Source organism: Peromyscus californicus, unplaced genomic scaffold (genome assembly GCF_007827085.1).
Source record: "Peromyscus californicus insignis strain IS unplaced genomic scaffold, ASM782708v3 Scaffold_23__1_contigs__length_62951481, whole genome shotgun sequence".
Taxonomy (NCBI): domain Eukaryota; kingdom Metazoa; phylum Chordata; class Mammalia; order Rodentia; family Cricetidae; genus Peromyscus; species Peromyscus californicus.
This window is the reverse complement of record NW_026294534.1, coordinates 61,965,182-61,981,865: the sequence shown is the minus strand read 5'-3', so window position 1 is coordinate 61,981,865 and position 16,684 is coordinate 61,965,182. Positions and strand designations below refer to the sequence as shown.

The 16,684-nt window shown below is 48.2% G+C and overlaps 2 protein-coding genes across 4 annotated transcripts in view; one reads left to right on the top strand and one right to left on the bottom strand.

The window, feature by feature from the left end:
- The window catches only part of Mau2 (MAU2 sister chromatid cohesion factor), a 30,249-nt gene extending 29,730 nt beyond the window's left edge, over positions 1-519 (bottom strand). For all 3 annotated transcript variants that reach the window (XM_052752691.1, XM_052752693.1, XM_052752692.1), the window contains exon 1: positions 97-519. In XM_052752691.1, coding sequence (XP_052608651.1) covers positions 97-393 — 297 coding nt within the window. In that variant the 5' untranslated portion in view covers positions 394-519. The remainder of the gene's footprint in view (positions 1-96) is intronic.
- Positions 520-639: 120 nt separating this feature from the next.
- The window catches only part of Sugp1 (SURP and G-patch domain containing 1), a 30,086-nt gene continuing 14,041 nt past the window's right edge, over positions 640-16,684 (top strand). The window contains exons 1-6 of the mRNA XM_052752690.1: positions 640-789; positions 5,811-5,982; positions 9,679-9,779; positions 12,260-12,478; positions 15,805-15,928; positions 16,266-16,366. Of these exons, the coding sequence (XP_052608650.1) occupies positions 756-789; positions 5,811-5,982; positions 9,679-9,779; positions 12,260-12,478; positions 15,805-15,928; positions 16,266-16,366 (751 nt within the window). The 5' untranslated portion in view covers positions 640-755. The remainder of the gene's footprint in view (positions 790-5,810; positions 5,983-9,678; positions 9,780-12,259; positions 12,479-15,804; positions 15,929-16,265; positions 16,367-16,684) is intronic.

Below are 16,684 nucleotides of genomic sequence, written 5' to 3'. Positions count from 1 at the left end.
TGAGGGCGAGGCCTTCGGAAGCCCCAAACACGATGGAGGCGAAGAGGGTCGCGCCCCCAGCACCCCGTGGCCCGCCCGGCCGGCCCGCACGCTCACCGCTTTCTCCAAATGGCTGCGCGCCTGCTCGCTGTTCTTCGTGTGGTGGTAAAGCACCGAGCCGAGCTGCAGGTGCGTACGGGCCTCGATTCGCTGAGGCGGCTTGAAGGGAAACACGGCCTGCAGGCAGTGAACGCACAGGCGGATCTTGGGTGGACTGGACGTGCGGAAGTGCTCGGCGAAACCCAGGAGAGCCAGATACCACGACTCCGCCGCCTCGGCCTGCGCCGCCTGAGCCGCGGCCGCCTGCGCCGCCGCCGCTGCCTGCGCCGCCGCCGCCGCCGCCTGTGCCGCCATCTTGGCCTGCACAACAACAAGCCGCCTCCACAGAGAGGCGGAAGCACCTCGAGGGGCGGGGCCTGGCGCTCCTGGTGGTTCTCGCGAGAACTGGTGCGCAAGGTATCCTGGGATTTATAGTGTATATTCGCAGTGACTGCGACTGAGGGAGAGTTTGAGGAGAAGACGACGCCTCTGCATCATCGCAACTGAGGGTGACACACCTTCATGAACTGACGCCGGCGTTTTTGTGGAGAAGACTGTTGACGTCCTAGAAGGGGTTGGACGTGATTGGCGGAGGAAGACTACAATTCCCATCAGACCAAGCGCACTATAACGCAGTCTCCCTCCTCTCAGGTGGCGGCGGAGCATTGTGGGATTGGATGAGTCTCAAGATGGACAACCGGGATGTTGCAGGTAACAGCCCCCGCCTTCCCTCCGGCGCCCTCCGGGGTTCTCGCGACTGCACATTCCCCCTTCACCCTCCTTTCTGTCGCGGACCCGACACGCGGACTCCTTGCCTCAGCCCCTCGGCAACCTACAGTAACGGCGTGTGCACCGCTCTTGTCTCCCGAGACCCCAGAATCGGGTTGCTGCCCGCCCCCGCCCGGGGCTGAGAACACCGTGTCTTCCCCAAAAACCTGGGCGCCGGGTGGGCCCCGCGCGTGCCTTCCCAATGAACTGCCCTCAGTGCCGGTGCCACCCATAGCGGCCACTCGGGGACTGCCTTGCTGCCTCTCCAGGTCCCTTCCAGGTGGCAGCTGCTTTTGGCTTGGGTCCCGCTTTGTGAGAAAAAAAATCTGCGTTTCAGAACCGAACTGGTGCAGCTAGAGCACGATTTCCCACGGCTACCGAACCCCACTTTGACACGGGGTTAGGTATCCCAATGCCTCTAGGATAGGATGCATTCGTCCATTCACCATATGCTTCCACAATTCCTGTGTGCCAAGTACCTGGCAGCAAATTTTGCACAGAGCTAGTTCTGGTGACTGAGGTCTGGGTTGGGTCTGCTAATACATTGAAGACCAGGGAAGGCTCTAAATTTTATTTATTTGTTTGTATTTATGTCTGTGCGTGTGAGTACGCGTGTGTTCCCACGGAAGCCAAAGAGAATTTCGGATCCCCTGGAACTGGTGCTGTAGTAAGCCAACTGGAAGTTTGCTGGCATCTCAGCTTGGGTCCCCTGCAAGAGTAGCAAGCACTGTTAACCTCTGAGCCATCTCTCCAACTCCATGAAAGGCCTTTCTTGAGCTCAAGATGTTTGAAATGAGTAAATGGCCGGGCGGTGGTGGCGCACGCCTTTAATCCCAGCGCTCGGGAGGCAGAGGCAGGCGGATCTCTGTGAGTTCAAGGCCAGCCTGGTCTCCAAAGAGAGTTCCAGGAAAGGCGCAAAGCTACACAGAGAAACCCTGTCTTGAAAAAAAAAAAAAGAAAGAAAGAAATGAGTAAATGCCATCTATCGGAAGGCAGAGGTTTCCCGCTATAGAGGTTGCATAGGCCTTGGAGTGGACTGGGATTGTCCCTTTGGTGATTGTCATGAATGAAATGGAGATAATTAGGGAAGCCAGCTCTGATAATGCCTGGGGAGTCAGCTTGCTTTTAACATTTAGAATTTAAGGGCTGTTGAGACATCTCAGTGGTTAAAGTGCTTGCTGCCCGATTATGAGGACCAGGCTTCCCATCTCCAGCACTCATGTAAAATCCAGATAGGATGTTGTGTGTCTGTAACTACAGCACTGTGAGTTGAAAACAGATGGATTTCTGGGGCTTAGTGGCAACGGTCTAGCTGAAACAGGGAGCTCAAGGTTCTGTGAACTCTTCTGTCCCAAAATGTTAGGCAGAGGCAGGAACAGTGGTGTACACCTTTAATCCCAAAAGAGGCAGGTGGACCTCTGAATTCAAGACCAGCCAGGGCTACATAAACTGAGACCCTGTCTTTAAATGGCGTGATGGCACATGCTTTTGATCTGCACTGGGGAGTTAGAGGCCGGAGGCTTGTTTCAAGTGAAAGCCAGTCTGGTCTATATAGGAAGGAAATAGAGGGCTGGTGAGATGGCTCAGCAGTTAAGAGTGCATGTTGGCCCAGGTGGTGGTGTTACAATGCCGTTAATCCCAGCACTCAGGAGGCAGAGGCAGGCGGATCTCCATGAGTTCAAGGCCAGCCTGGTCTATAGAGGTAGTGCTAGGACAGCCAAGGCTACACAAAACCATCTTGAAAAACTTTTAAAAAATGCTTGTTGTTCTTGCAGATGACCTCTGTCTGATTCCTGGAATCCATATGTTGGCTCATAATCTTTCATAACCCTCAGGCACTCAGGCGGTACATATTCATACACATAAAACAAATCTAAAAAAGATCTTTTTTTTTGAGACAGGATTTCTCTGTGTAGTTCTAGCTGTCCTAGGCTGGCCTTGAACTCAAAAAAAATTTTTTTTTAATTAGGAAAAAAATAAAATTTTTCCTGAGAACCCTTGGGCTACAACTCATATTTATTTTTGTTTTGAGACAGCATCTCTTTACATAGCTGTGGCTGGCCTTGAACTCACAGAGCTCTGTTTACTTTAAATCCCAAATACTGGGATTTAAAGGCTGTGCTACCACACCCAGCTACAACCCTACTTTAATGTGTGGAAAGGTGCTCCTCCTGCCTTAGCCTCCTGACTGGGATGGTATTCTCATCTTTGCTTGAACCCCCAGTAATTGTTTTGGTCATCTTTCTGTCTGTGGACTTTCTCTATGTCAGAATGATCACCCTGTCCTCAAGGTCATACTAAAACTAAAAACAAAAACTGGAGTTGGCTGAGGCATCCCACACTTGTAATATAACACTTTGAAGCAGTGGTTCTCAACCCTCCTAATGCTGCGACCCTTTAATAGAGTTCCTCATGTTATGGTGACCCCCAACCATAAAATTACTATGTTGTTACTTCATAACTGTAATTCTGCTACTGTTATGAATCATAATGTAAATATCTGATATGCGACCCCTATAAACGGATTGTTCGGCCACCAAAGGGGTCATAGCCCACAGGTTGAGAACCATTGCTCTGGGGTTACAGCTAGGGCCATATGAGATCTAAATAAGTAAATGTAAATAAAAGACCTGCGGAGGGCTGAGGAGATGAATCACTGGGGACCTGAGCTTGATGCCCAGAACTCATGAAAAGCCTTACACTTCTGTAATCCTAATGCTCCTACTACCAGAGGAGATAGGAGGCAAAGCTAGGATGCTCCCTGGAATCTTGCAGGGCACCTAGCCTGGAATGCACAGCTATGAGCATCAAGAGCCTATGTCTCAAGGTGGAAGAGAGGAACTAGCACCCCACATTTTGTTTTTTAACCATGTGTGGGGCTGTGGAACACACATGCCCACACTCACATGCCCACGCACACACACATAAAAAATTAAACAAAAAGTTTTGTTGGATCTTGTTACTTGTTTACTAAATACTACCTCATGAATTCCCAAAGCCCTAAAAGTAACATCTACGACCCTTGCCACACTTGCCTCTGCCCACTCCTGAGTGGTTCCTCTGGCCCCACTGGGTGGGTTTTGTTTTTTGTTTTTTTATTGTCTTCCCATGGACACTGCATCTTCCTGTCTCTGGTTTTGACATCTGCTCCTTCTCTCCTTGATCCCCATTCATGTGGTTCTTCCTGACCCTGGTTCCTGGTAAGTTCATTTCCAGCTGAACTGTGTCTCTTCTAATGGTTATTTTTAGACTCTTTTACCAGTATAGGCACTGTTCTGTGATCTCTTGTGTTTCTAGCTTAGTTCTTACCATAATTTGAAGTTTCATTCCTTTTTTTTTTAGACAGAGTTTCTCTGTGTAACAGTCCTGGCTGTCCTGGAACTCACTTTGTAGACTAAGCAGGCCTCGAACTCACTGAGATCCGCCTGCCCCTGCCTTCCAAGTGCTGGGATTAAAGGCATGCGCCAGCATCACCTAGTACCTTTTTCTTTTTTTACTTAAATTTAATATATTTACTTTACTTTAATATATTGGGCTGGGGAAATGGCTCAGTGGACAAAGTCCTCCGCTGCCAACCATGATCACCTGAGTTTGATTGGACTCACATAGTGGAAGTAAAGAACTGGATCATGGCAAGAGGGAATCTCAGCCTGTGAACCAATTTCCAGACTTGAGATAGTTTTAGATCCAGAACCCCTTGAATGACGGGACAGCCAGGTTTCCCTCAGGAAGGGCCTTGATACAATACCTAAGAGTTTACAGATAGTTTTTTCTCCCATCCTTCCCCCAGAGGGACCTATAGCCTTTTACAAGGGTAACTGCACTGGGGGAAAGGGAACAATCAGAACAATGTCTGTTTGGATTATCCAGGGTCTACTGGTTCTGAATTGACACTGATTCCCGGAGATCCCCAAAAATACTATGGTCCTCCAGTTAAAGTAGGGGCTTATGAAGGTCAGGTGATCGATAGAGTTCTGGCTGAAGTCTGACTTACAGTAGGTCCAGTGGGTCTCTGAACTCATCCTGTGGTTATTTCCCCAGTCCCAGAATGTATAAATGGGATAAATATACTTAGAAGTTGACAGAATTCCCAATTGGTTCCTAGAATACTGCATATTGTCCTTTGCCCAACCTTTCCACATCATCCCCATGTTGCACAGTAAAAACAAAAAACACATATATTGCACACTGTGCAAGTGTGAAAAATCACAGGACAACTTTTTTCCCTTGAGACAAGGTCTCAAGTACAACAGGCTGGTCTAGAAGTCATTGTATATAAGAGGATGACCTTGAGCTTCTTTGAATTATGTGTTTTGTGTGAATACCTGGGTGTACTGTATGTATGTGCAACCTTTTGCTTAAAAATGTCCACAGAGGCAAAAAGAGGGATTCCCTGGAACTGGAGTTACAAATGTTTGTGAGTCTCCATATGGCTACTGGAACTAAACCTGGGTTTAGCAGCCAGTACTCTTAACTGCTAAGCCATCGTTCCAGCCCCAGTCTTGAACTTCTGTTCTTCTTGCCTTAACCTCCGGAGTGCTGAGGTTATAGACATGCACCAGTATACCTGGTTTATACACTTGTAAGAATGGAACCCAGGCATTCATGCTAAGCACACAGTCCACCAACTGAGCTATGTTTCCAGCCTTGCAGCAGGGTCTTACTGTGTAGATAAGGCTGGCCTCTACCTCAGCCTGCTACCAACCTTGCAGCTAACTTTTCATGTTAATGTGTCTCTTGCCTTCTCAGTCAGAGATGAGTCCCACCTGGACAGAATCCTCATAGCTTCTATGAGCCTAGCACAGTGCTATGTACATGGCAGACGTTCTGTAAGCATTTGTTGAAGAACTGAACAAATGACCATTTGAGTCCTCTGAATAGCTGTAGCTGTCTGGCCCATCGTTGCTGTTAAGCATACTGATGGAGCGAAGGTGTTTTCTGATCCCCGTCTTTTCCCTCCCCAGGAAAGGCTAATCGGTGGTTTGGGATGGCACAGCCCAAGTCTGGAAAAATGAATATGAACATCCTCCACCAGGAAGAGCTCATCGCTCAGAAGAAGCGAGAGATCGAGGCCAGAATGGAACAGAAGGCCAGGCAGAGTCATGCAGCCAGCCCACAGCCCCCTCATCCTGGGGAGTAAGTGGATTCTGAGGCCTTAGGGCAGCAGAGTCTCAGAGTGACAGGACACAGGATGGTGTGACAGTAGAAGTGGGGCTGCTGTGAGAGGCTCCCGTGTGGCACTACATACCTGTTCGTTCACCCAGAGCTTGGGAGGGAAAGGCAGGAACATCCCGAATTGAGGGTCATTCATGGCTACATGTTAAGTTCAAGGCCAACCTGGTTTGTATGAGAGCTTGTTTCAGAAAACAAAAACCCCTCTTGATCCTGTGTGCTTGGATTACAGGCCTATATGCCTTACATTGCTATTGTCACCATAGTTCAGTGGTAGAGTGCTTGCCTAGCCTGCTTGAGGCCCTGCGATACATCTGTGGAGATGGAGAAAAAAAATGGAGGGGGGCAGTATGTGTATACTGAACATTATGTGCTTTTTGTATTTTAAATTTTAGTTTGTATTTGTGTATGGGTTTGTGCTTGCACGTGTATGCACACGTGGAGGCCAGGGAGCAGCCTTGGGTGTCTTTCCTTAGGAGTTGTTTATATTTTGATTGTCTTTTTTTGTTTGTTTGTTTTTTCAATACAGGATTTCTCTCAGATAAGGCTAAGTGTCACGTGGCATTTTTTTTTTCCAATTTTTAAATTTTTTTGGGAGACAGGGTGTCACTGTGAACCAAGCTGGACTAGAACTTGCTGTGTAGACCACATTGGCCTTGAACTCACAGAGATCCAACTGCCTCTGCCTTCTAAGTGTTGGGATTAAAGGCATGTACCACCATGCCTGGCCAGATTGTTTTTTGAGATAGAGCTTCTCACTGGCCTACGTATAACTCACCAAATAGTGGTCAAACCCAAGGGATACTCCTGTCTGCACACACCATTCTGCCTGGCCTTTCACATGGTTTCTGGGGATGGAGCTCTATCTAGTCTTCACTTTCACATGGCAAGCACTGACCTGAGCTGTCCCCAGTTTTTGAGACAAGGTTTTCTTGCATCACTCCTGAGTTTTGGGATCACACAGCTCCAGCAGCTGGGTTTATCTTGTCAGCATTATTCACTAAGCAACACAGATTGACAATTGATTGCACAGCATCTGGGTGCAGTAGTTACTCTAACCGTATATGGAAGAACTGTGTGTCCCATGCAGATGCCACACGATTCTACCTTAGGTGTTGGAGCAGTGTGAGGACAGTGACAGGGCCTGAGTATCCTCCAGGGCCTCAACTCCTAAGCAGCAGAGACTTCTCTGGTGTGTCAGAAAGCTTTGACTTCTGCTTTTGTTTGGTTGCCTTTATTGTTTTGATGTCAAAACCCAGGAGCAACTAGGGACCTTTTTATTGTTAAACTTGGTAAGAACCTGTGTGCCAACAAGATGGCAGAGTGGGTAAAGGTGCTTGCTGTCAAGCTGTGACCTGAGTTCAATCCCTGGTACCCACATGATGACAGGAGATCCTTCAAGTTGTCTGACCTCCACATGTGCCATGGTACACAGACCTGTATACACACACATATAATAAATAAGTAAATGTAATTTAATAAATTTTTAATTTCTTTTTAAAAATATTTATTTCATTATTTTATGTGTGTGAATGTTTTGCCTTCATGTATGTGTGTGTACCATGTGCATACCTAATGCCTGAGGTGGTCAGAAGAGGGCATCAGCTCCCCTGGAACTGGAGTTACAGATAGATGTGAGCCACTATGTAGGTGCTGAGAATCAAACCAGGTCCTCTGCAAGAACAGCAGATGTTCTTAACCACTGAGCCAACTCTCCAGCCCCCTAAAAATATTTTAAAAATCACTTATGTGCATGATAGGAAATCCAAGAAATAGAAGAAACAAAGAATAGCCAGTGTCATTCCACCCTGACGTCAGACTTGAGTACCACTTGAATTTTGGGGTGCTTTTCCAACAACTAATTGTTATAGTGTTTTTGGTGCTTGGGATAGACTCCCAGGCCTTGCACATGCTAAACACCAGTTCTCTTCATCCTGAGATGATGGCTCATTATTTCTTTCTGTGCTCAAGCCATCCTGCTGCCCCAGCCACCCAAGAAGCAGGACTACAAGGTACAGCTGCCGCACCTGCCTAAAAACACAGAAAAAGCTTTTTTTTTTTTTTTTGCGCTAGGCAAATGGTTTCTGCCTGAAATCCCAGCATTCGGGTGACCGAGACAGGGAAACTGCAGCATGAGACACTGTCTCTAAATCAAAGAATGAAAAGGAGCAAGCCAGCACAGCACAATATATAGCAGATCCCTTCAGCTGTGAGCGTGTTACCTATGGAAGCTTCTGCCAGATTATGCATATATGGGTGATACACATTAATGCCAGGTCTGGGGACACTTGTACAAATCTCAGTACTTGGAAGAATGAGGCAAGAGACCTTTGGAAGTTTACAGCCAGCCTGGGCTATGTGGTGAGTTCTAGGCCAACCAAGCATAGTAAGACACAGTTTCAAGGGAAAAAAAAGCCAAACTATTAGGTTTAGTAACAGATACCTGCAATCCTGACACTTGGAGGTATAGTCAGGAAGATCAGGAGTTATAGGCCAGCCTTGGCTACATAAGACCCTGTCACAAAAGCAAACAAAATAAAACCACAAAGCTGAATGTGGTAGTTCATGCCTTTAATTGCAGAACTCAAGAAGCAGAGGCAGGTGGATCTCTGAATTTGAGGCCAACTTGGTCTACAGAGGGAGTTCCAGGATAGCCAGGGGTGCATAGAGAGACCCTGTCTCAAAATAACTAACTAACTAAAGTCACAAGGTGCACACACATCCTGCTCTAGAGATAGCTGTAATACATAGTGAGCAATGAGCCAGGTCATAATTATCCAGTAAGATATGTGCTGTGCAGGGAAAGAGCATGAGCCATGTTGATGGGGGCCACTACATTGACAATTGATTGTGATCATTACAGGGCTGGAACTCAAGCAGAGGTAGCCCAAGTATGTGCATTGTTATTTTCACCAAGGCAGAAGTACTGTCAGCCTACTCCTGTTTCCTGCACTTAACCACTGTCTGTAGTGTACATTCTAATTGGTATTAATAAAAACCCAGAGTCAGTTATCAGGGTGAAAGCTGAACAATCAGAGTAGCAGAGCAGTCAGCCACTAGAAAGACTTCTTACCTCTATGGAATCCTCAGCCTGAAAGGACTGAGCTCCTGTCTCCTCCTACATTATATTTCTTTCTCGGCCCAGCCTTATCACTTCCTGTCTCAACCTCCCTAGTGTTGGGATTAAAGGTGTGTGTGCCTCCCAAGTACTGGGATTAAGGGTGTGTGCCACCACTGTCTGGCCCATGTGGCTGACTAGTGGCTGGCTTTGCCCTCTGATCTTCAGGCAAGCTTCATTTGTTAGAGCATACACAAAATCACATTTTCCATTTTTTGTGTAAAATAAAAAAGGTTATAACTAATATAAGAAAAACTATATGCGATAAGTACAATAACTATATACAATATATACAGGCAATAATTAGGTCAATAATATCTAGTCCACTAACATTTGACAAATTCTGAGAAAATACTCCACATCTATCCTATCTTGGTAAGTTCAAAATGTTGTACCTAAATTGTCCCCCGACATCTTTGGGGCTGCAATCTGGCTCTCAGCAGAAGAGCACAAGATGGTGTAGGGCCAAGAATGTCAGTGCATTAGCCCTGTCCTTGCCTCTCTTCCTCTGCAGTTTACTCTCCCCCATGCTTTGGTTCTAGAATTGCCAATGCACATGACTCCTGTATCTCCAACAAGTTTGCCAATGATGGCAGCTTCTTGCAGCAGTTTCTGAAGTTGCAGAAGGCACAGACGAGCACAGGTGAGTGCAACCAGCCCTCCCACTCCAACCTCTGTCCCCCAGGTTCTCTGGAACATTGGGGGAACAAAAGTCCCACCTTGAACCATTAAGTGTGCTCATTGTTCTCCTGTGGGATGACAGACAGGCTGCCACCAGAAGGGTCAGGTCCCGCATGTCCTGTAACGGGCCCAGAGGATTCCAGTGGGTTGCGGGGAGGCTGTACTCTAGCACCAAGCTGGCTTGAGATACCCAAGTTGTGTCAGAAGATGACACATTTGGGCCTGCTTTGGATGGTGCAGGACAGGGAGGCATCCTGGAAGTGACCAAGTCACCTAATGATCAGATGTCACAAGAGTTTATTGAGTGCCGTCTCTAACCAGTGCTTCCTGCACTTGGCACCATACAGGCCACTGCCCTGCCTTTCTGTCATCTTCCTTCATATAGCCTGTGGGCAGAGAATCCTCATCAACCCTGCTACCACATGTCTATTGGAAAGTTGACGAAACATGGATCTTCGTACCTGAATCCATAGGCTTGGCGTCCCATCCTTTTCACTTCTGATCTGTTTGTTTGTTTTTGTTTTTTGAGACAGGATTTCTCTGTGTAGCTCTGGCTGTCATTCTGTAGATCAGGCTGACCTTGAACTCAGAGATCAGCCTGCCTCTGCCTCCGGAGTGCTGGGATTAAAGAAATGACCCACCACCAGCCTGCCTTCTGATCCTTTTTAAAAAATTGCTGCTAAGAGTACTTGTTGCCCTTGCAGAGGACCAAGGTTCATTTCCCAGTACCACTATGGTGGCCCACAACCACTCGGGTTCCAGAGGATCCAACACTCATCTTGTGAATAACAGGCATGCACATGGTGCATAGATATACATGCAGGCAAAACACTCAAACATATAAAAATCTAAAATAAATAAGTAACAATAACAAAAAAGGCAGGGTTTAGTGTAGCCCTGGCTGGCCTGGAACTCACTATGTAGCCCAGGCTGGCTTCAGACTTACAGAGATTTAACTACCTCTGTCTCTTGAGTGCTGGGATAAAAGGTGTGCACTGCCTGGCATTTTTCATTAAGATTTTTTTATTTGATTTTTAATTCATATGTATGTGGGCTTGTATGAGTTCATGTGCATCTTGTGGTTGCAGGAGCCCTTGGCAGCCAGAGGGTCACTGATATGGATGGGTATTGGGAACTGGGCTCAGGTTCCCTTCAAGAGCAGTAAGTGCTCTTAACTGCTGAGCCATCCCTCCAGCCCCTGATCTTTTTATTTAGTAATAGAAAACATAGGGAAATTGTAGCGTGCTCCCTCTCTGTTCCTAATCTCCAGGAACCCATTGCTGACGGGACGTGTCTGACAGTCTTGGTCGTCCTGTCCTCAGCAGTGTGTACTGCTTCCGTTTGGTGAGGGGGTTCTCTTTAGACCCTGAGGGTACCTACAGATCTCCAGCTGAATTCAGCTTCTGAAGTATCACATAGCCAGGAACCCCTGTTTTACACTTAGAAACTGAGGCTTTGGACAGTAAGGCTAGAGTGTGAAGTAAAGCCACCTGTGCTGTAACCACCTCCCCATTTGTGCTACAGCGCTGCTTCCCAGGGAGCTTGGCTCCCTGCCTTGTCATGGGCTTAATTGTACCCATGGGTGGTGGTGGTAGGGGTGGTTACTGATTGAACCTGGGTTCTCATGCATGCTCAGCAAGTGCTCTGCCACACAGAAGAGCCTTGTTTTAACTTTTCATTTTGAGACAAGACATAGTTGCTTAGGCTGACCTTGAATTTACCATGTATCCCAGACTGGCCTTGAAATCTGCCTTTTGCCACAGTTTTAGGAGTAACTAAGATTACAGGTTTTTGGGCGGTGGTGGCACACGCCTTTAATCCCAGCACTCGGGAGACAGAGCCAGGCAGATCTCTGTGAGTTCAAGGCCAGCCTGGGCTACAGAGTGAGTTTACAGGTTTTCAATCCCAGGCCCTGTCCACATGTAGGATCTTAGGAGAGGGGCCGGTATACCTCAGCACATCTTGCAGCTTGCCCCAGTGGGTGGAAATCCAGGCACAAGGAAGCCACACAGCCCAGTTGGAGCTCATTACTGAAACAGACTTTAAATCTGCCCTTGTCAGAAGAGGACACATTGCTTAAGTCCTTCACCCTTGGGGCCACAGGTTTAGTTTAGGGAGGCTGTGACCTGGAATGTGGAGGCTGGTGTCTCCTAGGAGCTGACTGCCTTCCATTCTGGGTGTGGTGTGCAAAGGCACATCCAGCAAGAGCTGCCACCTGCTAAGCCCTGGCATATGCTCTTGTAGCTAGGTACCCTGAAAGTCCTCTCTCCTGTGCCTCAACCCACTTTCCATGGCCTAGGGGTGGTGCTTTAGAGGTCTAGGGCATCTGCAGAACCATGGCATGCCTGAAAATGACTGTTGGCATGATGACCATACTTTCTGGATATGTCCACAGGACTGCCCTCTGAATCTCCAGTGTGTGTTTTCTCTTGTCCAACCCAGATCCACCCCCCAGTGCCCCTCCCAGCATGCCGACACCCAGCACCTTGAAGAGACCCCTCCTACTCAGCAAGCGGACAGGCTTGGGGCTGGGCAGCCCGCTGGGCCCTGTGAAGAACTACTCACATGCCAAGCAGCTGCCCGTTGCACACCGGCCAAGCGTCTTCCAGTCCCCTGATGATGATGATGAGGAGGACTATGAGCAATGGCTGGAGATCAAAGGTAAATTGTGGAATGGCCATGGCTCCTACCCACCGTCATGGCAGCTGTGGTTAGAGCCTGGCACACAGTGCTGTGGCTTGGGTCAGCAACCCACAGGTGCCTAAGTGAAGCTGTGGGGTTTGAGCAGAGGGGCCATCCTGGGAAGTCTTGGAAGAGCCCTGCCAAGGACACTATCCCCATTCTGAGAACAGTGGCTTCTGTCACAGCCCATCAAAGAAGGCTTTCCTGGATAGGGCCTCATGCCAGCTGAGGCAGGAGCTTCTGTTGCTGTGTCCACATTTTGGGCCAGAGGTTCAGAATGTAAAGATTGGAGGATGTGCTCCCACATGGGGAAGGTGGTCTCTGGTCTTAGGCTGACAGTGGTCATTCTCTTCTAGTGACTCAGCTCCACATCATTCAGAACAAGGCTCTGTGACAGCAAGACCCTGTGGAGAACTGGCCGCCCACTCTGTCACCCTGACACAGAGGTCAAAATGATCATTTAGCTATGCCATGTCAGCCTGTTCTGAATGAGGGTCACCAGAGTAGGTTGGAGGCACACCTTCTGTCCTTGCCAATGCTCTGCTAATGCTCTCGTCTCAAGGCTTTAGCACCTGTTTCAGGCATCAGTTGATATGGCCTTACGTTTGCTTCTCTACACAGTGAGCAGGTGGGGTTCTTGCTGTGCATGTGGGAGGAAGGTGGAGCTGGAACAAAATCCAGCATAGAATGCCTCAGGACTCCTGGGATCCACCTTAGATCATATGTACTTTTATCTCCTCTATCCCACTCCTGTGCTTCCTAGTAACCAAGCAACAAGGAGTATAAGATTAGCTGTGCACTCAGCATCTACCCTAATGGCCAGCCACCAGATGACAGTGAGCTATTTCCCTTGTGATATTCATAGAAGGATATGGTCCATACAATGACTAACAGACTCAACCTCAGGACTAGGCCAGGAAGAAATAAAAAAGCAAGTTCCACCTGCCTCAAATAGGCAGCTAATCCACCTGTAAAGAGATATTCTCAGGCTTGGGGGTGTGTGTGTGTGTGTGTCTGTGTGTGTGTGTGTGTGTGTGTGTGTGTATGGGTGTGTGTGTGTGTGTATGGGTGTGTGTGTGTGTCTCATTTGGTTTAGTACTTGCCTAGCATATTCAGATCCCCTGGGTTTCATTCTCAGCACTGCATAAACCACTGCATAAACTAGGGCATGGTGATGCATGTCTGTTATCTCAACACTCAGAAGGTTGAAGCCGGGGCAGGGGCGGGGGCGGTGGTGGTGGTGGTGGTGGGGTCAGGAATTTAAAACTAACCTTATACTAGTCCAAGGACAGCCTGCGGAAAAAACAGCTGAGCAGTGGTGGCACACACCTTTAATCCCAGCCCTTGGGAGGCAGAGGCAGTTTGTGGCCATCAGTTTGTGGCCATCCTGGTCTACAGAGCGAGTTCCAGAACAGCCAGGGCTACACAGAGAAACTCTGTGGTGGGGGTAGGGAGAGGGGAGTGGGCACTCACACACACACACACACACACACACACACACACACACACACACTCTTAACATTGTGTCTCTGAGATAGTGATTGAATGATTGAGCATGAGGAAGTGGGTGTGCTGGTGCCCAGAAGCCAGGCTGCCAGTATACTTTCCCACCAACACAAACCCAGACCACATGGAGATATGGCTGGTTGTGAGTGTATGAGGGTGCAAGAGATTACCGGAGCACCAGGTAATCCATCAGAAACTCCAGGAATCATGTCTAGTGTGCTTGGGAGCCAGCTTCAACACAATGAACTGAAGTCCACCCAATGTCCAGTTCACAGCCTGTGATGATTTTTAGAGGAGAATTGTTAGAGCTGGAAAGAGCTCAGTCAGGAAAGTGTGTGGTGTCCTCGTGGCTCTTAAGCATGGGGATCCTGAGTTTGATCAAAAATCCCACATTGAAGAGAAAAAGAAAATGTGGGGTGTGGTGACACATGCTGTAATCCTAGTGCTAGGCATGTAGAGACAGGTATGGCTCCCTAGCTAGCCAGGTTAGTGTACTTGGCAAGTTCCAGGAGAGACCCTGAATCAGAAATTAAAATTAAAAAAAAAGTTGGGGAGATAGCTCATCAGTTAAGAGCACTTGTTGCTGCTCTCTTGGAGGACTCAAGTTTGGTTCCTAGTACCCACCTAGTAGCTCACAACCATTTGTAACAGCCATGTACATTGTACACAGACATGCACGTTGACAAAACACTCAAAAACATAAAGCCAGGCAGTGGTGATGCACAACTTTAATCCCAGCACTTAGGAGGCAGAGGCAGGCAGATCTCTGAGTTCAAGGTCCAGCCTGGTCTACAGATCTTTTTAGGACAGCCAGGGCTACACAGAGAAACCCTGCCTCAAAAAACAAACAACAACAACAACAAAGCCTAAAGTAAATCTTTTAAATAAAAGTCGAAAGAAAGAAGAAAGGTGGACAGTTCTGAGGAATTACACTGGAGGTTATGCCCTAGCCTCATCTTCACATACATATGCACATCTACCTGCATACATCTGCACCTGCATACACATATAAGAAATGAAAAGGAGCAGTTGAGGAGCTAGATAGACTACTCAGCAGTTAAGAGCACAGGCTGCTTTTCCAGAGTACCCAGGTTCAGTTCCCAGCACTCACATGGCAGCTCACAACTGTCTGTAACTCCAGTTCCAGAGCATCTGGCACCCTCACACAGATCTACAGGTAGGCAAAGCACCAATGTTCATAAAATAAAAATAAATCTAAAGAAAAAAATAAAGGAACAGCTGGGCATGGTGGCACACACCTTTAATCCCAGCTCTCTGGAGGCAGCAGAGGCAGGTGGATCTCTGAGTTCAAGGCTAGCCTGGTCTACAGATCTTTCCAGGACAGCCAGGGCTTCACAGAGAAACCCTGTATCAAAAAACAAAAGCAGCTGGGCGCCAGTGGCGCACACCTTTAATCCCAGAGCTTGGGAGTTTGAGGCCAGCCTGGTCTACAGAGCGAGATCCAGGATAGGTACCAAAACTACACAGAGAAACCTTGTCTGGAAAAACAAGAAAAAAAAAAAAAAAAAGCCTTAAAAAAAATTTACACACATACATATTTTTTTCCCAGTGGCCTCTTTTAACCTGGAGATGGTTCACTGCCAGAGGCCCTGACAACCTGTTCCCTCCAGCTTGTCTGACTGTAGAGACCAAGCATCCTCCAGAGCCAGGTGCATGGCTGTCAGCAGCCTCCTGCATCTCCTGCTCCTCTCCCCCTGTCGTTGCGGTCTATAGAGAGAGTGTACCTAGTGACTGTTGGGTGTGTGAGTTGGAGCCCCGTACTGACAGCCTCCTTAAAGTTTCACCCCCAGAGGGAGCCGAGACGCGGAGAGTGATAGAGAAGCTGGCCCGTTTTGTGGCAGAAGGAGGCCCTGAGCTAGAGAAAGTAGCCGTGGAGGATTACAAGGATAACCCTGCCTTCACGTGAGTACTGATGGGGCAGTGCCGTGCTGCTCACACATCTGCTGTGGTCATTGGTCATGCATTCAGGTGTGGAAACCTGCCTGGAGCTTAGCATGGAACCCAGAGTCTCTTGTGTGCTAAGCAAGGGCTCTACTACTAAGCCACACCCCAGCTCCAAATTAGATCATTATTGTTATTTGGGAGGGAGTGCTGGGGGTAGACTCGGGTCTCACTCTGCTGCTGAGCTACAGACAGCGCCTCAGGCACTTTCTAAATGCCCTCCTGAGGGCTCTGCAGTGGGGCCTCAGCTTTGCCCACCACTGAACCTTGTTTCCCATGTTCCAAATCCCCTTTCCAGATTTTTACATGATAAGAATAGCAGGGAATTCCTGTACTACAGAAAGAAGGTAGCTGAGATCAGGAAGGAAGCCCAAAAGCCACAGGCAGCCGCCCAGAAAGGTAAGTGGTTGGAGGAGGGCAAGGAGTACTGTGGGATGTGGCAGTCAGAACCTATGCCCTCATGGGCAGTGGCAGTTACACTTGGGATGTGTCAGCACACCTGCAGGTCCCTAGGACCAGCTGAATTCTGAGTACCAGAATTGGCTCTAGGACGTGGGACTGTGGCATGTCAGGCTATGGGGCTGGGGTTTGTCCAGATGCTCATTAGAACATAGGAATGGGCCAAGGGAGCATTCCATTGTCATGCGGACAAGTTCTGGGTTAGCTCTAGCTCCATGTGCGCCCAAGGCAGGTGTGGTACCTGATGCCAAGTAGGTG